The 25060-nt window shown below is 38.8% G+C and overlaps 1 protein-coding gene across 6 annotated transcripts in view; it reads left to right on the top strand.

Annotated features, from left to right (window-relative positions):
- LOC140895642 (neurabin-1-like) overlaps window positions 1-25060 on the top strand; it is a 90186-nt gene that overhangs the window by 35368 nt on the left and 29758 nt on the right. For 4 of the 6 annotated variants that reach the window (XM_073305845.1, XM_073305843.1, XM_073305844.1 and 1 more), the window contains exons 13-16: window positions 1479-1812; window positions 13724-13808; window positions 16132-16203; window positions 17708-17906. In XM_073305845.1, coding sequence (XP_073161946.1) covers window positions 1479-1812; window positions 13724-13808; window positions 16132-16203; window positions 17708-17906 — 690 coding nt within the window. Of the gene's footprint in view, window positions 1-1478; window positions 1813-13192; window positions 13332-13723; window positions 13809-16131; window positions 16204-17707; window positions 17907-25060 lie in introns of those variants that run through there. The other 2 variants (XR_012154292.1, XM_073305847.1) reach the window with 2 other exon arrangements.

Here is a 25060-nt window from a genome sequence, read left to right as displayed (position 1 = left end):
GTTTCTGCTAGTCAAGTGCGCGGCACTTGGTTGACTCTTGGGCAGCTGCACAGCTTAGAGGGAACATAGCCGGCAATATATTTTGTTGTCCATGTTTCAAGCCAGTTTTGCTTTCCCTTTCTGGAGAAGGAGTTCTTTGTGGCTCATTGTTTACCTCCATTCTGGCTCATAGTATATCCTTTTTCTAAAATTATTTGCCTTTCTTTGTCCGTTCCTGTTTAAATTGTGTGGGGTTTTTTTTTTTTATTTTTGTTTTATTTTTTGCTAAACAATATGATTTTGGGCATTGGTGCCATGTTTTCATGAAATGCTTGGCAGTAGTATTCCTGCACAGGCAGGGAGTGCTTGTATTCACCAACCTGGACAAACTGGCCAGTCAAGGATACAACTCTGTATTGTGACGTATTCATGTAGTCCTGGTAGCTGATGACAACTCCTTTTCTATGACCTTACATTTCTTATGTGGAAGGTCATTATCCTAGTGTCAGTGACTTAAGCTTGCAAAAGGTGAGCTTTAGGCCATAGTTACTGCTTTGCCTGATAGCAAGTTGTGCAAAGAGAAAGTGGTGTTAGAGACCCTTCCAATTTTTTTTTTTCTTAAGAGAATGTAGGCTTTCCACCTTAATGTCCTGTCAACATTCTTTGCATGCCTGGCATGTATATTCTGGTGAAGCCCTTCTCCACACTGTGGATGTCAAAAAGACCAGATTTCAGAAAGGGGATTTCTTCGCTGGGAAAACTGAGCGGGGAAATAGAAAGCAAAGAGACTGGAGCTGTGAGTAGAACATTCTGGCTAAGCCTTGAAGGTCAGGTCAAAAAACATGATCTTGATGCAGATGATGAGGGGAAGCCAGTTAAACAATTTCAGGAGTGTGTGACATGGCAGGAGTTGAATGATTTTAGTAGAATTATTTAATTTTGACCTGAGAGGAGCCTAGGAAGATGACACAATTAATGAAATCCCCATTTTCAAAAGATGACAAACGCATGTCTGAGGGTTTCACTGGTTCAGATGAAGAGGAAATTTTGGCTTTTGAAGATGTAGAAAGAGGAGAGACTTGAAAATTTGCTCCAGATGATAACTGCAAGTGATTGGTAAAATCAGAATTTACTTACTGATTACTGCTCCCTGTGTACTGTGATAGTATAATTATCTGTCTGTATGCAGGCCCCTTATCCCAGTATAATCTATGTGCTCGGATCATAAAAGCTTGAGGAATGTGATCAGTCTGTTTTCATTCAAATTAAAATGTTGTATTACAATAAAGGTAGCCTATAAAGTCAATCTCCATGGGCACTGAGGAAAAATAAACTTATGTTTTTAACAGAAAACAGTTGACATAATTTCTTTGGCATATGAAGTCTTAAGGTTGATTTTTGTAATGCTTTATTTTTTTTAAGGCTTTTACCATAAATGTTATGACTGCACAATTGCATATATTTACCCATAACCTCTTTTATTTTAAATATATTTACAGGATGAGGATACAGAGGATGCTATCCACAGTAGAGAAATAGGTACAGCACGTCAAGTCAAGTCTTTAGAAATAACTGAAAAGCCAACTTTATCCCAGTTGAATGATGCAGATCAAAGGATTGAAAAGCCTGAACCAGTGGAAAGCACAGAGAGTTTGTTAGAGTCAAGTCCTTCTGTTTCCACTCACTCTTCTCCAGTACACAAACCAAACAATGAAAACAGCACGAATACTACTCACTCTCCTCCTAGTGATGATATAACTCCAAGTTCGCCTCAATCATATTCCAAGAATGTCAGGCACAGAGAATCAAAAGGGAAAGGAAGAGAGGCCAAAGGTAAGTCATAAAGGCTTTTTGAGGGCCTTTGGGTCAAAATGCTCTATTTTTTAAATTAATGTTGAACTGTAGCTATTGCATTCTCTGCCTAGAAAATGAGAAGCTACTTATTCTAATGTTAAATATATTCTTAATGTAAAATTAATTGTATGCTATGAGACTAGTTAAAAATGTTAGCAATGTAGTATTACTGTGATAGTCCATACTGTCGCAAGGTTAGGAACGTTTTACAAAATGGAGATATGGGTTATATTCTTTTGGAACAGGGTTTAGATACAGATGATTGAATAGTGGCAGCCTCTGTGCAGAGCGGGACAGTACTTCTTAAAGTCCATATATGTTACATTGCTGTTGAAGTGCCAGCATTCCAGTATTTCATACCTGGAGCAATGCTGGAAGTGAGTTTCCCTACCTTGATACATCTGGCAGCAACCAAGTGGCTAAAAGGGTCTTATTCAATGTCCATTTGAAATAAACCATTCAAAAGTCATTTTCAGCTAATTTTGCAGTAAATCCAAGATGATTAGTTTGCACAGGCGCACACAGCTCAGTGAAACAAACTATCATCCCAGCATCTAGGGGTTAAATATTAAACATGTCATTTGATGTTTTGATAAATAACTCTTCCCTTGTTCTTATAGAAAAATAGCTGGCACAGTATTTTGTAACAAACAAGACTCTTGGTAGAAAGAAAAATTTGTCAAATTTAATATAATAGAATACAGAGCTTAAAAACAGTACAGAAAAGAAAATGCTGATAACAGTAATTACAAAAGTAATACTGCAGCCTCTAGCATTCAGAACCTGATGCTTGGTAACAAAAGACACAGACTAGATTCCTCTGAAATTGCTAAATATAAGCTGTTGAAAATTTCAGAAAATAAATTAAAATGGTACTCTGACTTCAGATCATGTCAGGCTTTGGGCTCACATCATGAGCATGAAGTTAGATGACAACATCTCAGCTATAGACACCTAGGGTACGGCTCTGTTTACTGTTTGCTTGATACAGCTTTGTTCATTCCAGCTGTCTAAAATGTCATTGCTTATTCCTTGAATTAATATCTGTGGATACCAAAGAGACACTTGTGGAAGTAACATGGATTCCTGATCCCTATGTTAAGGCAGTAAGTAAGGTTATTGGTATTAGACATATCAGAGAGTGGTGTGAAGGGAGTCAGGCAAAGGCCTCACAAATTTGGGGTGGATGGGCCCCCAAACACATGCATGCTGGGGATCTTTGGCTTAGACGCAGTCCCCCCTGTTTTTGTCAGTGAAATCTTCCTAATCTAGATTAATGGGTAAATAGAATTTTCGTGCCTTTTTTATGGAGACTGGACTTTCTTATTCGTCATATGTACCATATGTATCATGCTAATTACTGTGTAATCTGCATCTAAAATGGAAAATGAAGATTTTGTTTAAGACTTAAAACTATAAAAAATAGTGCTCTACATATATTGAACCCTCACAGCATTATTAGGTTGATATAGCTCCATTTTTTTCAGAAGGAGAAACAGAGGCAGAATTTGTCTTGCCAAGGCCTGAGAGTCTGCATCAAAGTCCTGGGTTTGTGGCACAAAGTTCTGTGTTCAGTCTATTTAGACCACATCTCTCCCTCTTAAACATTTTCAAGTATATATCCAAACATTGGATTGCCTTAAGTTTATCACAGTATTTCAAGTTTTAAAATAACAGAATAGCCTAGCCAAAGTACTTTTGATAGGCTTCCCATGCTAAAAGATCCAAAAGCACTTTAGAAATCATATACATACAGCACTGCTGAAAAATAGCAAGCTCCCTGCTAGGGTGGGCAGTTGCAGTCAGACAGCATGCTGTATACTAGTGAAGTAGGGAAGGGGGAAGTTTTGACTAATTCTACTGGGGAAAAAAACCCTTTATTCTTATATTAAGTGTCATATGTTCTTTAACATCGATACAGAGAGGAGACAAAAGCTTAAATTAAACACCTCAATTTATCTATTTCCAAAGGGAAAGAGTCTAAATCAATTTTGCCAAGATTCAAATGTATAATTCCAGGGAGTCTAAGACATTGCTTATCCACATAAGTAATAAAAGAGCCATGTCAGTTGTCCGGGTATGCAAAATAGCTAATCTGTGGGTAATGTAGGAATACATTTCAAGCATATTATTTATTCTTAATAGATTCATAGATTCCAAGGCCAGAAAGGACTCCTGTGATAATCTAATGTGACCTCCTGTATAGTACAGGCCACAGAAGTTCTCTGAAATAATTCCTGTTTGAATTAGAGTATATATTTTAGAAAATCTTATCTGTACACGTACTACAAGTTTAGCTCATCATTTCCTTGAGCCATGACCTTAGACTTATTCGTTTAGCTAATGTCAATTAACTCCTGCAGAGTTTCAGCAATGGCCTGACCTTTTCCAAAGGTGATCTGAATGTTCAAGCAAAATAGCAGGTTGTGAACACTTTGGTGAGTTACTGTATTAGGGCTTTCATATTTTAGGATGCAAAGAATGGGAGAAGGCTGAACAGATTATAATTATGCTGCTCACTAATTGTCGTAATTCAAGAGAAGTATATGGTCTTTTTCTCATAGAGTAATTGAAAAAGGAACCAGATTAAATATTTTGTAAGGCAAGTATTTCCTTTACCAGTTAACAAGCTGTGTTAAGGCAGATAACGTTTGCACTCTTTATTGCAAAATAATCATGTTTATATCCTCAGCCAACAGCAGCTCTTTTGTAATCTACTGATTCAGCATATCTCTGGAGTGCTAGCACTGAAGTGGTCTGTACACTTGACTGTACAAGAATTGTCATCACGTATACATAATGTGCAAATGATTTTGTTTTCTTCTGCACTGAACCATAGTAGGTATTGTCACAGAGTACAGAAATTTCACTTGGTGACCTGAGGAAATGTTTCAAGTGCTAGTCTTAAAACTGGTGGAGTTGTAGAGTTTAATGCCATACATCAAAGATGATAGATTACTAATACCGCAAGTTGATTCTCTGGACAAAATGACATTAAATGGTACTTCAGTGGGCTGGATTCTAACTATCTAATGGAATTTAATGCCTACCAATTATATTTAATGGTGGAGGAACAATCCTTTCTATCTCCTCCTATCCCATCCATACATTTTATATCAGTTGGTGTGTTTATTTTTTAAACAATTGCACTGCTCTTTCACATTTTGGAAAACGTTACCTTTCTTTATAAAATTCTCTTGGAGAAATAAATGTCTGTGTTTAAACTTTTTGTTGCAAAATAACCTGGTTTAAAGTGCTATAAGGAAACTAAGTCATGAGATGAGAAGTAAAGTTCTGTCATTGACTGGAAATTGTTGAAGGGAAAGGATAGAAAATAAGAGATAGGAATAAATATACAATGTTCAACATGGAATTAGATTCCTAGTATGGTGCACTTCAGGAGGTATTTAATATATTATCTGGAAGAGGATGAACAATGAAGTGGCAAAAATTTGCCAGTAACATTTTCTAAATTACTCATGGTAATTTAAGGTCTAAAAAACGTTAGGCAGCTGTGTAACATGGAAGCAGATGAAATTCAAGGTGGATAAGTGCATGGTAAATGTGCCAAGAATGAAAAAAAATTACTCATCTGCTAAAAGAAAGGAAATTAGCAATCTCTCCACTAATCCTCAATTTACCGTATTGTACCTTCCACTATATACAGGCCTAGTGTGGCTGTAACATTTTCAGGGTGATATTGGTTCTGCCTGCCTTTCAGAAGCTATTGCAAATCATAAAAACATTACTTAATAAAAACTCTATTTGAACACATTTATTAAAAAAGAAGTCATTTTACGCACTGCCATAAAAGCTTAATATTTTAATGAGAAACACATCCGATGAAGTGAGCTGTAGCTCACAAAAGCTTATGCTAAAATAGATTTGTTAGTCTTTAAGGTGCCACAAGTACTCCTTTTCTTTTTGCGGATACAGACTAACATGGCTGCTACTCTGAAACATGTATTTTGCTTTCTACTGAGTGGGCCAAATTGTTGGAAAGATTCCTAGAATAAAGGAAATCAGCAGATAAGTAATTTTTCCATTCTTGATAATTTTTCTACTATTCCTCCCTGATAGACAAGTAGTGAGCAGTGGAGAATAAATGGGGGAAGAGGTAAGGACAGATAGTCCTGATTGAATCCTTTGGAATATCTGCTTAGAGACTGTTGACTGGAACGCCCTCCTGTCGATGCTTGAAGATCCATTTTGTAACATCTAGTGAATGTGATTTGAAAATCAGGTTGTTGCTTACTATATCATATCCACTGAAGCCAATACTTTTTTGCAAGAGGTTTTCATTAACCTTGTGTTGCGGGCCCTGATCCTCTCAGGAAATGGGGTAAACATATGTTTCAGCAATATAGTATATCCCCTTGCTTACAGGAATTTTTAATGACTGCTTTCCTTCATGCTTTGAGTAGAATTAAATGAATAGGGACCTAGTTTCTTATATTCATTGCTTCGAGAGAGAGTTTCATCCAGCTTGTACCATGCTTTTTTTCTGTTGGACTGTATTAGAACAAAATGAAAGCAGTACAGTGTCTTGGGAAATACAGAGTGGAGTGTTCATTTTGAAGTTTAGCCAGAAAGTGTTCTAAGAGCTACTTTGCCTCATGAAAATATGGTACAGTTCTTCCATGGAGAATGCGGTGGTTTCAGACCCCCACCTAGTGGATGTAGTGGCCAAAAAGAAATGCATTTTGTTAAAATAAATGGATCCAATAAATTTAGAAGGTTGAAAAGAAGTAAATATAAGGGTTTACAATACTATTGGGAGATCTCAAGTGGAAAAGTTGGGTTGATGCAGAGGTTTAATCAATTGAACTGCTCTTAAATTTGATAACATGAGGGATGGTAAACCAAAGAAAAGTGGTAGTCTGAGTTGAAAACACTTCCTGGGGTGAAAAGCTGGACCCTACTGAGTTGTGCATCGGGACTGTGTATAGAACATCTTGAAGAAACTGTAAAATTGCTCGTTTCAGTCTGTATCCACAAAAAGAAAAGGAGTACTTGTGGCACCTTAGAGACTAACAAATTTATTTGAGCATAAGCTTTCATGAGCTACAGCTCACTTCATCGGATGCATCTGATGAAGTGAGCTGTAGCTCATGGAAAGCTTATGTTCAAATAAATTTGTTAGTCTCTAAGGTGCCACAAGTACTCCTTTTCTTTTTGTAAAGTTGCTGGAATTTTCAGCTTCTTGGAATCCATACTTCTGTCTTTGTTCCAGCTTAAAAAATGGAATTCTGGTTCAGTTCCTTGCATATTGGACTTCCCCTCCCCCCCTTTCCTCCAGGACTATCAATTTGGATAATTAACCATGTGATGCACTCCATATTCTTTATGAAAATATGCTTATGATATGAATATGATATAACTGAGATGTACTTTTGTGTTCAATGGGTCTTGTAAGATATCACTGGAAAGGTTATGATTTACCGAGTCCTAGAATCATAGAACTGGAAGGGATCTTGAGAGCTCATCTACTCCAGTCCCCTGCACTCAAGGCAGGACTAAGTATTATCTAGGCCATCCCCGACAGGTATTTGTCCAACCTGCTTTTAGAAGTCCCCAATGATGGAGATTCCACCATCTCCCTAGGCAATTTATTCCAGAGCTTAACCACTCTGACAGGAAGTTTTTCTTAATGTCCAACCAACGCCGACCTTGCTTCAATTTAAGCCCATTGCTTCTTGTCCTATCCTCAGAGGGTAAGAAGAACAATTTTTCTCCCTCCTCCTGTAACAACCTTTTATGTACTTGAAAACTGTTATGTACCCTCTGTCTTCTCTTCTCCAGACTGAAAAAACTGGGTTTGTTTTGGTCATGTTTTCTAGACCTTTAATCATTTTTGTTGCTCTTCTCTGGACTTTCTCCAGTTTGTCCACATCTTTCCTGCAATGTGGCGCCCAGAACTGGACATAATACTTAAGTTGAGGCCTAATCAGCGCGGAGTAGAGCAAAAGAATTACTTCTCACGTCTTGCTTACAATACTCCTGCTAATACATCCCAGAATGATGTTTGCTTTTTTTGAATCAACGTTACACTGTTGACTCATATTTAACTTGTGATCCACTATGACCGCCCAGATCTCTTTCTGCAGTACACCTTCCTAGACAGTCATTTCCCATTTTATATGTGTGCAACTGATTGTTCCTTCCTAAGTGGAGTACTTTACATTTGTCCTTATTGAATTTCATCCTATTTACTTCAGGCCATTTCTCCAGTTTGTTGAGATCATTTTGAATTTTAATCCTATCCTGCAAAGCACTTGCAACCCCTCCCAGCTTGATATTGTCCGCAAGTTTTATAAGTGTGCTCTCTGTCATTACCTAAATCATTAATGAAGATATTGAACAGAACCGGACCCAGAACTGATCCCTGGGGGACCCCACTTGTTATGTCCTTCCAGCATGACTGTGAACCACTGATGACAATTCCCTGGGAACAATTTTTCAACCAGTTATGCACCCACCTCCATCTAGGTTGTATTTTCCTAATTTGTTTATGAGGTCATCCGAGACCATATCAAAAGCCTTACTAAGTCAAAATATACCACATCTACTGCTTTCCCCCCATCCACAAGGCTTGTTACCCTGTCAAAGAAAGCTATCAGGTTGGTTTGACAGGATTTGTTCTTGACAAATCCATGCTGACTGTTATTTGTCACCTAATTATCTTCTGGGTGTTTGCAGATTTATTGCTTAATTATTTGCTCCATTATCTTTCCGGGTACAGAAGTTAAACTGACTGGTCTGTAATTCCCCAAGTTGTCCTTATTACCATTTTTATAGATGGGCACTGTATTTGCCCTTTTCCATTCTTCTGGAATGTCTCCCGTCTTCCATGACTTTTCAAAGATAATTGCTAATGGCTCAGATATCTCCTCAGTCAGCTCCTTGAGTATTCTAAGGTGTGTGATTGTGATTATCTAATTTGTATGCATGTATCAGTTTTGTATCTAAGGTTAGAGATATGGATTATGTAACAATTACAACTGGGTGTGTGTTGGGAAGACACCCACCAGACGACAGGCCATCAAATTTGATGAGCCATCAGGAAGGAACAACAAAACCATGAAGATACTAATCTCTCTCCCTCCTGGGCGGTGTCCAGGGACATAACTGATACTACTAGGTCAGGTGATCTTGTCACCTGATACTAAACATTACCTGGGGCTTCTTGTAATTTTCCACTGGAAGGGAAGGGGGTGAAGTTTGGGAAACAAAGGATTCCTGCCTTATGCAAATCCTATTTAAGGATGGGGAGGAAGGCAAACGGGATTCCTCTTCTCCATGACCTGTCTGACCACAAAGAAAGACTGCTAAAGCCACCTGAAGGGAAGATGGGGGGGAGTCCAGACTGAGATGGGTCCAGTCTGAAAAGAAATATAGCTGGAACTCTGAACCACAGAAACTTTGCAACCTGCCTAAAATAACATTTGGGATAACATTTTGTAACCTGTTTAAGTATATTGAGCTTAGCTTGCATACTTTGGTTTATTTGCTCAGTAATCTGCTTTGTTCTGTTTGTTACCCCTTTTACCACTTAAAATTCACCTTTTGTAGTTAATAAACTTATTTCTTGTTTATAATATAATCCAGTTTATGTAATTTCTAACTGCGGGGGCAAGAAGTTATGTATATCTTCCTCCACATTGAGGGGGCTAATTTCATAAAACCCTTGGTTTTGTACCCCTTTAAAGGGAGTGGGAACCAGAGTGTTGGGGCAAGCCCATAAGGCTGAAACTTTCCAGAGCGGATCTCTGTCTCTGTGCAGCTGGGCGTGGCCCTGCCTGTGTGCTTGGTGGGAAGAGGCTTGTGAGCCTAGCCCAGCAAGACCAGGTAATGGGGACCCTGGTTGGCAGAATAGGCTGACTCAGTGGCATCCCAGCACATCTAAGAGGGGAGGCAAACCATCTCTGAGATTCTTCTGTCTGCTTCCAAGACATTTGATTTAGAGCTTCTGAACTGGAGTTATCTATTGGATATAGAAAAGGCCTCATCTAGCAGTACCAAGATCCAATAAACCTGGTGATCTTGGTCCATGAGGAGCTACTAGGATTGCCATTGCTTTTTCTTTTTTTTCTTTTTCTTTTATTTATTTTTAGTGATCCTGTGCAAAATTTGGAAAAGCATGTGAACAGTGAGGAAGCAAATTTTGCAGGTGATAGTTACTTTGGTTAGTCAAGACGAGAGGAAGACTGAGTGAGTAATTTGAGAGGACTGACAGTGCTATCTGAATGGAGAGCATGGTGGTAAATAAAATTCACTATTGACAAATGTAAGGTAATAAACATTGAAAAGAATAATTACAACTATTCATACACCTCAGTGGGTTCTAAATTTAACTGTAACCACTCAGGAGAAATACTTGTGTGTCATTGTGCACATCCAGCCCAATGAAAATCTCTACTCCATTGCACAGTGATCGAAAAAGCTAACAAAATTTTAGGGTACTTGAAGAATTTAGTAGACTTATACTGAAAATATTAAATGCCATTATAAGTCAATTGTGAAGTCTCACTGGAATACTGTGTTCAGTTCTGCTCATTCCATATCAGAAAAGATATTGCAGAAATAAAAGGGGCTCAGAGAAAGGTGACAAATTATTACAGGCTTGAAAAAACTTCCATATGAGGAGACACTGCTGCTCTTTATTTTAGAGAAGACCAAAATAAGAGAGAACGAGATCGAACTTTGCAAAACCATTAATAGTATAGGGAAAATAAATGGAGCACTCCTATGCACCTATTACATGGCACAAGAACAAAGGGCCAGTCAATGAAATTGAAAGGCAGAAAATTTGAGATTGATAAAAGAAAATACCTTTTTTACAATGCATAATGAACCTGTGGAACTTATTGCTATAAGATGTCACTGAGGGGAGGAGTTTAGGGGATTAAAAATATAAAATCAAATGCTTATTCGGGAAATGGGAATATTCACAGTTTCATTAGATAGACTTTAAACTTTTTTTAGAGGGAGTGTAAACTCTCATAGTTCAAGGCATAAGCCAACAACTGATTTTATGACGCAGCTTCCCATATGAGCTGGTTATATCATGGTTGTAGTTGTCTGCACCTTCTCCTGTAGCATCTGGTACTAGCTACTGTCACAGGCAGGGTACTGGACTGCATGGACCACTGATTTGTTTTAGTGTGGCAGTTCCAATGTACTAGTTAGTTAAATCCATGGCAAAACAACTTTTCAGGCTCTGACTTAGAGGGTTATCCTTATTCAACCTTTACAAATACAAATTAAACCTAAATATTTCCTCCATTTAAAAACAAACAAATGCTTATGATTAAGTGAATTTCCTTACAAACTGTAAATCAGTCCACTCTGTTTTATATCAAAGCAATTTAAGTAACTGATTTTAATCATGATTTAAATCAGCAATCAGGAAACCTCAATTTAAATAATTTATTTTAATCATGTTTTGAATTTATACTTTTTAGCTATTTTCCTATTTTCACATGAGTCTCATTGGATGGTAGCCATTAAAATGTTGATTTAGTGGACTAAATACATTCTTTATACTACATTTGGTGCTTCTTTTTGCTAAGCAGGCGGATGCACTATAGATGCATTTATTTAAGCAATTATAGAGTTAAATTTACATTTATTCAGACTCAAATTTTATATTCAGTATAAAATTACATTTTATACTAGAAAATGGTGACTGCATTTCTTAATTACTAAATTAATTTTTTTACTTGTGATTTGTGTCATGTTCTACTTGGATGGAAATTCAGATTCAATTAAAAATGAACAAGAACAACATTTTTTATTAAATAAAGTACTTTCAGTGTCCTGGGAAGCAAAAGAGAAAAGTTTATCAAAACATGTTTTGCATTTAAAAATTGATCAAACACCGGAATTACTATCAGTTGGAGAACACTTCAATCTCTTTGGTCACTCAATGACAGACCTAAAAGTTGCAATTCTTCAACAATAAAACTTAAACAGACTCCAACGAGAGACTGCTGAATTGGAATTAATTTGCAAACTGGATACAATTAACTTAGGCTTGAATAGAGACTGGGAGTGGATGGGTCATTACACAAAGTAAAACTATTTCCCCATGTTTATTCCCCCCCACACCTCCTACTGTTCCTCAGATGTTCTTGTCAACTGCTGGAAATGGCTCACCTTGATTATCACTACAAAAGGTTCCCCCCACGCTCTCCTACTGGTAGTAGCTCACTTAGGTGATCACTCTCCTTACAGTGTGTATGGTAACACCCATTGTGTGTATATAAATCTCCCCACTTGTATTTTCCACTGAATGCATCTGATGAAGTGAGCTGTAGCTTAGGAAAGCTTATGCTCAAATAAATTTCTCTGAGGTGCCACAAGTACTCCTTTTCTGTCTGTACTTAGTGAATTGAGCTGATTATTTCTGGTCACTGGGTCCTTCAAGATTTTAGAACTAGTACATCTAGTTTTTATTCATCAATTGGAAGAGGAAAACAAACTTTCCTGCTTTGTCAGCTCCCAAATGGTTTCTTAACTTTAAATGAACTAGTCATTGAACTGAGTTAGTTGAGTAAACTGACATGAAGAAAATACTCTGTGCTCCTGCAGAAGAGACTACTGTTATCAAAAGCTGGTTTAACACTTCAGCAAACTCTGGTTCCAGGTACTTAGCCAGTGACTTCTATCAGTTTAGTGGTTTGACTTTCATTAACATTTGGCAGCAAATATGTGCTACTTAATACTATTTTTGTATTTAATTTAAATTATTTTAATAGATTATCAATTTCAAATTTAAACTTTTATTTTTAGAAAGTAAATCTTTATTTAATTTTTTAAAAATCAATTTTTTAAATTGATGACTTTTTATCCTAATACAAAAGCAATAGTACCTTAAATTCAGGCAACGTTCACCCAACAAAATACCCATCTCCTTGCCATTAGTTTACCAGTGACATTGAATCATATTAATGCTTTCACTAGCATGCCCACTTTCAATTAAAATATTTTCCAAACAGCTTTATTATACTATTTGCTCCTTTTAATACCTAGTACAGCTTATTTTTTGTGTGTGATTTATCTTAGGCGTGTGACAGATAATGTGAATTGGAAGCTTATATTTTGGGAGGAGGAGAAGTCATTTTCTCTTTGTGCCCCCTTTAAAGTAAGACTTGAGCAAAACAAATTTAAGAAGACTGAGCTTATCATTTGGAGGAGCTAAAATATGCTACTTACCCAAAACAATGTTACTGACAAATGGCAGAATAGCAGAATCAGAATGAAAGGAAAACAGAAGGAATATCTCTTGTTGGTATATCTGTATGCTAATTCCGTAAAATTAGGATGTAAATATCTCTTTCCTTTATGGCTAACCCAGAGGGTTAATATTTACCCACCAATTTGGGTGCTTACAGACTTCTGTAGTTTTGATAATCATAAAGACCTGATTGAAAATATCTAAGGAAAGGATACAGATGAATATAGCTTGAGAAAATGGAATACAGACTGAAGGAATGGTGAGGCAATCTTAATTTTGGATTCTGTGGGTATAAAACTTAAGCTTCCATTAACAATTTTTTGATAGAATACATTACAAAATGTAATTTTTTAAGACATACTTATATCTAAACAAGTTGGCAGGAATTTAAGGATTTTACATCAAGTAAAATTATAGTATAAGATGAAATTGCATTTCTTTAAAAATGGGAAGTTGAAAGATCTATCCCCTTCGTGCAGTTAACACTAGTTTTTCACTCCTGTAGATGTACAGTGGATGTGAATTAATTACTGTGAACTTACGCTTTGTGTTTCTTTTTAAATTTTTGTTGTGGTTGGGAAGGCCATGCATCTTAACAAATACGCTCAAAGCTTACATTACAGAATATTTATTTTTTCTTTTTTCACATAGATGACAAGAGAAATGAAGACAAGACAGCAGAAACAAATGATGGTACGTCATCAGGAAAGGCCAAAAGGAGATTTCCAGATTTTGGGTAAGAGATTTATGAGTTGGTAGAGGAATAAGTGGCTTTAAATGTTACTTATGCTAAGTTACCATATTCTAAATAGAAAATATTGTGAAACATACTTTTCCTGTGCATTTGTGATACCTTCTCCCATTCCCCCCTTGCCCCCAAGGTCCCATCTCCAAATTCCTAAATTCCTTTATCTAGCAGTCTACTATTAATACCCACTTGGTCTTTGTCCACTTTCACTCTCATGCTTGGCATGGTAGAATTACCAAAACAAAATGTGTAAACACATATAAAGAGTTTGTGGGACAGTGTACTTATAATATAATTGTGTTGTGTATTATGGAGCTGCAGCTTGCACCTCCATAATACATACACACACAAGTATATGTTTTGCACTTAAAACAGGGACTTATCCTCTTTGTTATGTAAGAAAAATAATATAATATGCCCTCCCCAAAATTACAGCATTTACTCTGAGTAAAGAATTAATTTTTCTGAGAATTTACAGTAAATCCATTAACTTCAGTTAAATTCACTTTTTAAAATGTCAGTTAAGAAAATTAATGCCTTAATGTGGATACTTTTTCTGCTGAATGATCTTAATATCTGAATAATGCATCTTCTTCAAATGTTTGAAATATTTTTTAGGATTAGTGATTACTTATTGCCACTAATATTCGTAAATTAAAGTTTCTCCTTTAAGCAGAGGCTGGAGAGTGGTTTGTCAGTGAATTCCACAAAGAATTGCCTTCTTTCAGAACAGCAGCCATCTTATTGTTCGCAGTGGTGTTGTAGCAGTATAACTGAAGAAGAGCTTGAAAGCTTGTCTCTTTCACCAACAGAAGTTGGTCCTCTAAAAGATATTACCTCACTCACCTTGTCTGTCTAATTTTATTATGATTATTATTAATGGAACTGAAGCCACAGACTGCCCTTAGCAAATATGGCCACTGCCTCCATTTACTTTATTACCCCCATGATGTGAGGTTAGCAAATGTTTTTTAAAAAATTAATCTAAAATGAGACTAAGCACTAAAATGCCTTAACCATAAGATTATTGCATGGCAACACTACAGGGCAGAGTTATGCTTGCTTGGGTGCTTTAATTGTTTATTTTTGTATCTTACCACGTTCAGAATGTAACCTTTTTGCTGGAGCCTGGAGCCCAATATTTTCTGTTTCTCTGCTTGGCTCTACCTGTTTTGCAGATGCCTATTTTGCCCTTCCCTTCCTCACATGGATGGAATTAGATTAAAATGCATGCTCACTACTCTGTTCCATGGAAGCAGGCAGTAGGGTATCAGGGAGTCAGATCTGCAGTCCAGTTTAAGGCTGGGAAGAGAGGGTGGGGGGAGAATCAAAAGTATAGATTAAGGTGTTGGCTTGCTGGGAGGATGGTGCAGCAGCTGAGATTTGGGGAGCTGGGAAGAATAGCTGACAAAGCCAGCTATAAGCTTCCCCTTTTTCCTGGTACTTTGGAGGGCAATGCAGCCAAGCCACCTATCCAGCATAGCAGGAACCAAGTCTGAGGATGGAATCAGACTGACTGGAGAGCATAGCAAAAGAAAAACCAACCCCCTCCCCCCACCCCCGCCTCCTATCCTTGAAAGTAATCAACAAATTTCACAACAAGTGGCATTTTAAAGTTTGGGTCATTATATATATGGAAATAGAGTAAATGTTGCTGTGGAACGAGGGGTTGTTCACATAGAATTTGGTGCCATTGTGAAATGGAGTACACAGGCCCTGAGTCCAACATTTTTTCCCCTTTAACTGGTTTTCTCTCTAACTGGTTTTCTCCCCCAATGGTAAACATATCGGTACTGCTTGGAAATGGGACCTTGTATCTCTTTCTTTAGCATATACATTCCTGTAGGTGATTCATTCAATCTTTTTCTTCGTTCTTGCGTGTCTTCGCCTGTACGTAGGAATGCACCTTAAATCGCATGAAAGATATTCTGCAAAATTGGGCTCCACTGTATATAATATTTTAAATGACTTTTATGAATGTGTTATGACTTAAATTTGTATTAATGAATAACAAATATTTAACTCCTTTTGATATATAGCATTAAATTGCAGTAATTGTATTTAAAAAAAAAAAGGTTTCAGAGTAGCAGCTGTGTTAGTGTGTACGGTAACACCCATTGTTTCATGTTCTCTATGTATATAAATCTCCCCACTGTATTTTCCACTGAATGCATCCGATGAAGTGAGCTGTTGCTCACGAAAGCTTATGCTCAAATAGATTTGTTAGTCTCTAAGGTGCCACAAGTCCTCTTTTTCTTTTTATTAAAAAAAAAAAGCAGCTTTTTTTTCTTTTTTCTTTTTTTTACTTCAGAGGTTTACGGAAATCTGGTGGTAAAGGAAAGAAACAAGAGAAGGAAAATCCGAGGAGCTCTCTGGATAGCCGGTATTTTTAATAAATATATATTGCATTCTTAAAAATAATTAACTACCGTTACTGTGTATTCTTATTCAGTATAAGAGCAATTAAATATTGCATAAATCAGTACATTAATGGGAAGATGGGCTTCTATGCTTATGAAATAAGGAAAATAGTGTTACATGTTAGTTATTCATATTATGAAATAAATTCTATTCTGCTTGTAGGCAAAAATCATAGTGTAGCAAGAAAAGCCACTTCAGGAGTAATTCTCAGTAGTCCCAAGATACAGGTTTGAAAGTGTTAAGCCATCTTCAATGTTTTTAAAGCTGTTAAATAACTCAGCAATTATTTTTATATTAACATTCTAAGATACATACATTTTGATTAATACAGTAACTCCTCACTTAACGTTGTAGTTATGTTCCAGAAAAATGCGACTTTACGTGAAACAGTGCTAAGCGAATCCAGTTTCCCTGTAAGAATGAATGTAAATGGTGGGGGGGTTAGGTTCCAGGGAAATTTTTTTTTGCCACACAATACAGTACTATAGTTGGGAGGGGCCCCCGCCTCACGCCACACAGACACAGCCCACTGGCACTGGAGACAGTGAGGCAGGCAAGGAGGCTGAAGGTGCTGAAGGCTAGGAGAAGCACATTGCGCAGCAGCAGATTCCCCTATTCTGCAAGCACCAGGGGTGGGGGGGGGCTCAACACTTGGCCCGCCCACTCCACCCTTTCCCCCAAACCCCCCCCCCCCCCCTTAACCAGTCTCTTCTTCTTCTCCCCCCACCTTTAATCCACATGCCACGTACTTGCTCCTCCCCTGCCTCCTGCCCGCAGCAATTAGCTGGCTTGCATCGTTCGGGAGGGAAGGGAGAGGTACGAGGACACAGCGCGCAGAGTCCCCCTCCTTCCTCTGCTTCCTGAACACCGCAAGCCAGCTGATTGTCGCTGGCAGGGGGGAGGCGTGCCATGTCCTCGCTCCTCCCTCCTGCCTGCGGCAATCAGCTGGCTTGTGACGTTCAGGGGGCAGGAGGGAAGGGGGGAGGAGTGAGGATGCAGCGCGCCTCCCCGCTCCCTCCCCTGCCTCCTGCCCGCGACAATCAGCTGGTTTGCAGCGTTCAAGAGGCAGGGGAGGGAAGGGGAGCCTGCGCACTGAGTCCTCTCTCCTCCCTCCTGAATGCCGCAAGCCAGCTGATTGCCACGGGCAGGAGGCGGTGGGGAGGAGGGGGAAGGCGCTGATCCGCAGGGTCTGCCGGCTGGCGGGAGGCACTGTCAGATAGGGGGATGTAGGGGAGCTGATATGGGGGCTGCCACCTGTGGACAAAGCGGGCAGCCAAACGACATTATAGCAAAGCATTGCACAACTTAAAATGGAGCATGTTCTGTAGTTGAGCAGGGATGTAAGATCGAAACAACGTTAAGCGAGAGGAGGTTAAGTGGGGGGTTACTATATGCCATTTAGACAATTATTAAAGACATACAGCGGGTTATTGCTAGACCATTATAATTCCATTTATTTATTTCAGAGGCTCCCGAGAGTTATTGGAAGACTCTGGCAACAATCAATCTGCATCAGATTCAGACTCTCCTGTTCCTACTTGCATACCTTTCTCTTGGTTTGGGGACAGTCACAAAGAGCCTCAGGTTTCCGGTAGCAGCCTAACCTTTTCTCAGAGTGGACAGGCCACTTTATTCGAACAGGGTCAAGAGAAAAACAGAACCAAGGTAAACGTACACAAATAAGCTATATTTTGAACATTTGGGTTTGATATGGTTTTACTCGTTCAGGGTCCAAGTTCTAAGTATTTAGGATCTTGAAAACTAATTGTTTTCAGGTAGTAAGCAAAATGATTACAAGATTCTGTAAGTAATTGAGAGCCAACATTTGAGTTTGTATAAAATAAGAATGTGGTGAGAATTATCCTCCAAATTCTAAACAGCTTACTTTATATTTTGCCAAGGAATTAAATAGGTCCTGCTCAGAAACAATGTATTTTGTTTTGTGTTCCTTCAGCTGGTTGTGCACAAGTTAACAGTTCCTTAAACTGTGCATATTTTTGATGGCCACCTAATTTTATGCAGAAGAAAAGGAAGGAAAATAAAATGGTGCCTGTTGACTTCAGCATTTGTAAAGGGCTGGGGTAGCAGAGCTGAGGAAACAATATATGCCAGAAGGAAAAATAAAATAATTTTTACTTAAACTTTCAAGTACAGAAAGTAAAACTTGAAAATGGGTGAACTTTTTAAAAGTGTTTCTTTTGAAAATGGGAGCTAAGATTCTAAGTCACTTAGGTGCTTTTGAAAAATTCACCCAATGTTTTTTAAATACCTTAAACTGGGGTTCTCAATTTGGGGTCGCAAACAGGTGTAGGGAATTGTGACCACCCAGCCCTTCCCACATTGCTAACTTGGAGAGGGGAGAAGGGAAATGCTGTCTTACATCATTGACAGTGCTATTTTGAAAGTTATTACTGAGTAATTCTACTAATGATTTAGTAACTTTAAAAAGAAGCTTTTCGTACATCCTGTAAAAAGTGACACTACATAATTCAATTTACTACTATCAAGTTTCCATCTTGACAGTCTGAACTATTTGGGTAAGGGTACTGTTAGGCTTAGGGGAAGCGGAGGTGCTGGGAAGAGGTAACTGAAATTTACTAGAAATTCTGATGGGTGTCCCATTAAGTAATTTTTATTTAGCTATATTTAAAGTCTAAAGTGAATGTAATTTCCATAAAACACTGGTTGTTGTCTAAACACATTTTAAAACAGATACACAAATAATACTAATCACTAAATGCCATTTTTAATTTACCTGTTTATCTGTTATCTTTATTCCTGTGTTCCCTTTGGATTTTTTCTTGTCTGAGACTATAAACTACTAACATATTAAACTTCCACAAAATTCAGTTTTAATTCTTACAATTAATTTTTTTGTCTTCAGTCCTCTGCAGTGGGCTTTCACATTCTCCTTTTTACCACTTAATCTAGGGCCATATGGAACATACAGAACAGAGTTTTTCTATACTATAGTTTAGGGAAACCACTGATAAATGTGTGGAGTTTGCTGATAACATAGTGCTGGCTTTCCTTGTCTAGTTGCTAATTACATGAAAATATAGTTAAAATACATTAAAAACTGTTCTCGTGTTTGTCATGTAAGGAATTGCAGTAGTTGTCACAAGAGTCTGTTAAGGGGTCTGCATACTTATAAGTGGGAGGGGAAGTGGTCTGTGAGTTTGTAAGTAGGTTTGAAAGTGTTTTATTGTAAGATATCTCTCTGTGTCTTTCTCTCTCTCTCGAGTAAACATCTGGTCCTTACCATGAGAAGTTTGAGAATCCCTAAAGTGGAATATGTTGGCCTTTTAGTTTAAAGAATTTTGTGCAGTATTTTTGTTTTGTTTTGTTTGCAGAACTTGTGTATCTATTTGTTCTTCTCCAACCATCTATTATATCTATGTAGTGGGAACCATAGCATCTCCCTTCCTCCCCACCCCCAGGGATGCTTCTCCAAATAAGCCAGGGCTTTGGGGTCACCAGGCCCTCTGTTAGAGTGAGTTTGCATATCCTAGTGAATATTAGGTTATTTTTAATGTATAACTTATAAGGGATTTACAATTGATATCTATTTAAGATATTGCAAAACGCTTTCTAAACAAGAAATGATAAAATGTGCCTAAAGTGTTTGGGTACCAGTACTGCACAGCAGTTCAGCATTTCATGAACCATTTGAGGCATGATAAACCGTGCGGTTCTCTCTATGTAACCCTTTCCCCTGGAGTAATAGTTTTATTGATGGGTGGCAGAAGGCCCAGTGCTGTGATGTGCCAGCACATGCCCCACTTAAAGCATACTTGGGTAGCAGATGCTGAGCCTGTTCTCACCTGTATTGACAGCCTTCACTTTCTGTGCCTCTGGGGATCTCTTCCCCTCCAGACCCCCAGCTGATTCTCCTCCACCCCATAACTCTTCATCCTGTTCATTATCACTTCCAACTTTCCAATAGATTGTGTCCCACTGCCAACTGGTTCCACCTCCCATTCCCTTCTCTCATATCTCAGTCTTGATGGTTGCTCTTGGCTTTTTTCTTGGCCTGTGAGGCAGTTTTTTCTGCCTGGAGGGCACAGCAGTCTTTAGCTAGTCACCACCTACTCTGTAGAGACCCCTAGTGGTGGAAGTTGACACGCATTCTTTAACCATTACCTGTGTACTGACTGGCCTTAAATCCACACTCAGTGGGATACCAAATATTGTAACTGTCCCACCAAGATCAGCTTTGTGGTCTCCTTTTCTGGCTTAGTGGAGACACAGCAACTACTGACTCAGGCAGTTAGTAATCAAATTGTATTAACTGAATGACAAATAGTAAGGTTTTGGACAAATAATTTTATTTGCTTCTAAAATTAGGTTTAAGACAGAGATGTAGCTGAGTTGAGTACCCAGTAATGCACATTGTCATTTAGGAAACACAATAAATGGACAAATTTCCCATTACACCTTTTCCAGGGGAATAATATTGTTGAGTTTGGTTGAGTAATATTTATTACTTGTTGGTAATAATTTTACAGCCATTGTGGAGAAATCATGAAAATACATTGTTTAAAATACACTTCTACCCCGATATAATGCGGTCCTCAGGAGCCAAAAAATCTTACTGTGTTATAGGTGAAACCGCGTTATATCAAACTTGCTTTGGCCTCGAGCATTTCCATTATTAATAGTCACTTCCTGCCCCCTGACTGACCCCTCAGAATCCCCGACCCATCCACCTTCCCCTTCCCTAATCACCCCCAGGACCTCAACCCCTAACTGACCCCCCTGCTCCCTGACTGCTCTGACCCCTATCCACACCCCCAACAGTCTCTCTGGGACTCCCACACCTTATCCAACACCCCTGACCGCCCCGCCCTCAGAACCTCTGAACCATCCAACCCTGTCCCCTGACCACTCCCCCGTGCCCCTCACCTCCCCCCCGAGACGTCTGCCCTTTATCCAACCCCTTGGCCCTGGCCCGGCACCCTTAACACACCGCTCAGAGCAGCATGTCGGAGCCAGACATGCTGACCCGCAGATCCACCAGAGCGCGCAGCCCCGCCCCCTAGAGCCATGGTTTACCGCGTTATATCCAAATTCGTGTTCTATCGGGTCACGTGCTATGGGGGGATAGAGGTGTATTGGAAAGTAAGAACTCTGAAAGAATGGTAAGAACTATTTCTGATTATTCTCCTGTGTGAGAATCTGTAAATGTAGTATTTAATCTTTTGATAATGTATATAACTACTCTAGTATTAGGATTTTATTTCACTAATGTACAGAATTACAATTTACTGGTTAAGAGCATTTTTTCTAAATTGAAGAGAGGTTAATGTTTGTGAAAGGTGACCACTTAGGAGACTTAAGTATTGTATTCTCAGGCGTAGCAACGGCATCAGTAGTACAAACTTTCCTACACTGTCTTGCCAGCATGCTTCAACTGTCTGTTCGGTAGTTTGCCCTTTGAGATTGACAAGTTACTCAGTGTTGTTGTTCCTAATACTACTTTACTTACAGTCCTTTCCTGTGGTAGAGCCCACGGTTTGTATATACCATTCACATAGGTAATTTTTTAGATAATTAACTTACATAGTGTTTGCTGTAACTTTTAGATATTTTTGCACTGCTTCCTAAGCTTCTAGCCAGGCACACAAATATTCCACACGTTACCAAACAATACTTTATTGCTATGAGAAACATTGTAGTGTCATATATTTATATATTATCATCTTACTAAATTCCTTAATTTTTATGGAACAAATGTGAAATGAGATCATTTACACCACTCCAGAGTTCTTGCAGAATTTTTTTTTTTCCTGAGAATTTATGCAGGAAAGATAGTTTTCCTAATGAGGTATAAACTTTTAGTGAAATTTATTGTTTACTTAGAATTTTCCTCCTTTTTCCTGTGAACATATTAATATTCACGTAAAGCATTTGCAGGTAATCAAGTATTAAAATATATGGAGTCAAGTGTTTATGAACAGACCCCGGCACAAAGGAACCTTGATCTGATTAGAGCCATGGATGCAGCTATGATACAATTAATTAGGGCTGTCAAATGATTTTTAAAAATCACAGTTAATCACAAGATTAAAAAACAGTCGTGATTAATCGCAGTTTTATTTGCACTATAATAAATAATAATAGAATTGTTATAATAGAATAACAATTTAAATTTATTATACGTATTTTAGATGTTTTCTACATTTTCTAATATATTGATTTAAGTTACAACACAGAATACAAGTGTACAGTGCTCACTTTATATTATAATTTTTATTACAAATGTTTGCGCTGTAAAAAATAAGTCTTTTTCAGTTGCTTATACAAGTACTGTAGTGCAATCACATTATCATGAAAGTGCAACTTACAAAGGTAGATTTTTATTTTTTTACATAACTGCACTTAAAAAAAAATATAAAACTTTAGAACCGACAAGCCAAAGCATGAAAGGGGATATGCATGTTTAGCTTATCTGGCACGTAAATACCTTGCAACACCCTCTACAAAACTACCATTTAGATCCCTGTGCTCACTTTCAGGCAACATTATAAATAAGACACAGGCAGCATTATCTCACATAAAAGTAAACTAACTTGTTTGTTTTAGTGATTGGCTGAACAAGAAGTAGGACTGAGTGGACCTGTATGAGGTGAATGGAAAAATACTATTTCTTCATCTTTTTTCAGTGCAAATATTTGTAATAAAAATAATATTAAATGAGCACTGTACACTTCGTATTCTGTGTTGTAACTGATATAAACATATTTGAAAATGTAGAAAAACATCCAAAAATATTTATAATAAATTTAAATTGGCATTCTATTATTGTTTAACAGTTCAATTAAAACTGCAGTTAATCGCAGCTATTTTTAATCTAATTTGTTTAGCATTAATCGCATGCATTAACTACAATGAATTGACAGCCTTACAAAAAAAAAAAATTAATTAACTACTATACACTGTTCAGAGTAGCAGCCGTGTTAGTCTGTATTCACAAAAAGAAAAGGAGTACTAGTGGCACCTTAGGATATGTCTACACTACGAAATTAGGTCGAATTTATAGAAGTTGGTTTTTTAGACATCGGTTTTATATATTCGAGTGTGTGTGTCCCCACAGAAAATGCTCTAAGTGCATTAAGTGCATTAACTCGGCGGAGTGCTTCCACAGTGCCGAGGCTAGAGTAGACTTCCAGAGTGTTGCACTGTGGGTCGCTATCCCACAGTTCCCGCAGTCTCCGCTGCCCATTGGAATTCTGGGTTGAGATCCCAATGCCTGATGGGGCTAAAACATTGTCGCGGATGGTTCTGGGTACATATCGTCAGGCCCCCGTTCCCTCCTTCCCTCCATGAAAGCAAGGGCAGACGATCGTTTTGCGCCTTTTTTCCTGAGTTACCTGTGCAGACACCATACCACGGCAAGCATGGAGCCCGCTCAGGTAACTGTCACCGTATGTCTCCTGGGTGCTGGCAGATGTGGTACTGCATTGCTACACAGCAGCATCAACCCATTGCCTTGTGGCAGCAGACGGTACAGTACGACTGGTAGCTGTCATCGTCATGTCCGAGGTTCTCCTGGCCACGTCGGCCAGGAGCGCCTGGGCAAACATGGGCGCAGGGACTAAATTTGGAGTGACTTGACCAGGTCATTCTCTTTAGTCCTGCAGTCAGTCCTATTGAACCATCTTATGGTGAGCAGGCAGGCAATACGGATTGCTAGCAGTCCTACTGTACCATCTTCTGCCAGGCAGGCAAGAGATGAGGATGGCTAGCAGTCCTACTGCACCGTCTTCTGCCGAGCAGCCATGAGATGTGGATGGCTTGCAGTCCTTCTGCACCGTCTGCTGCCAGCCAAAGATGTAAAAGATAGATGGAGTGGATCAAAACAAGAAATAGACCAGATTTGTTTTGTACTCATTTGCCTCCTCCCCTGTCTAGGGGACTCATTCCTCTAGGTCACACTGCAGTCACTCACAGAGAAGGTGCAGCGAGGTAAATCTAGCCATGTATCAATCAGAGGCCAGACCAACCTGCTTGTTCCAATAAGAACAATTACTTAGGTGCACCATTTCTTATTGGAACCCTCTGTGAAGTCCTGCCTGAAATACTCCTTGATGTAAAGCCACCCCCTTTGTTGATTTTAATTCCCTGTAAGCCATGTCGTCAGTCGCCCCTCCCTCTGTCAGAGCAACGGCAGACAATCGTTCCGCTCCTTTTTTCTGTGTGGACGCCATACCAAGGCAAGCATGGAGGCCACTCAGCTCACTTTGGCAATTAGGAGCACATTAAACACCACATGCATTATCCGGCAGTATATGCAGCACCAGAACCTGGCAGAGCGATACCGGGCGAGGAGGCGACGTCAGGGCTGTCACGTGAGTGATCAGGACATGGACACAGATTTCTCTGAAAGCATGGGCCCTGCGAATGCTTGCATCATGGTGTTAATGGGGCAGGTTCATGCTGTGGAACGCCGATTCTGGGCTCGGGAAACAAGCACAGACTGGTGGGACCGCATAGTGTTGCAGGTCTGGGACGATTCCCAGTGGCTGCGAAACTTTCGCATGCGTAAGGGCACTTTGATGGAACTTTGTGACTTGCTTTCCCCTGCCCTGAAGCGCATGAATACCAAGATGAGAGCAGCCCTCACAGTTGAGAAGCGAGTAGTGATAGCCCTGTGGAAGTTTGCAACACCAGACAGCTACCGGTCAGTTGGGAATCAATTTGGAGTGGGCAAATCTACTGTGGGGGCTGCTGTGATGCAAGTAGCTCATGCAATCAAAGATCTGCTGATGTCAAGGGTAGTGACCCTGGGAAATGTGCAGGTCATAGTGGATGGCTTT

This window comes from Lepidochelys kempii, chromosome 11 (genome assembly GCF_965140265.1).
Source record: "Lepidochelys kempii isolate rLepKem1 chromosome 11, rLepKem1.hap2, whole genome shotgun sequence".
In the NCBI taxonomy this organism is placed as follows: domain Eukaryota; kingdom Metazoa; phylum Chordata; order Testudines; family Cheloniidae; genus Lepidochelys; species Lepidochelys kempii.
The sequence above is the reverse complement of the archived record's forward strand: the minus strand, read 5'-3'. Positions and strand labels throughout refer to the sequence as shown.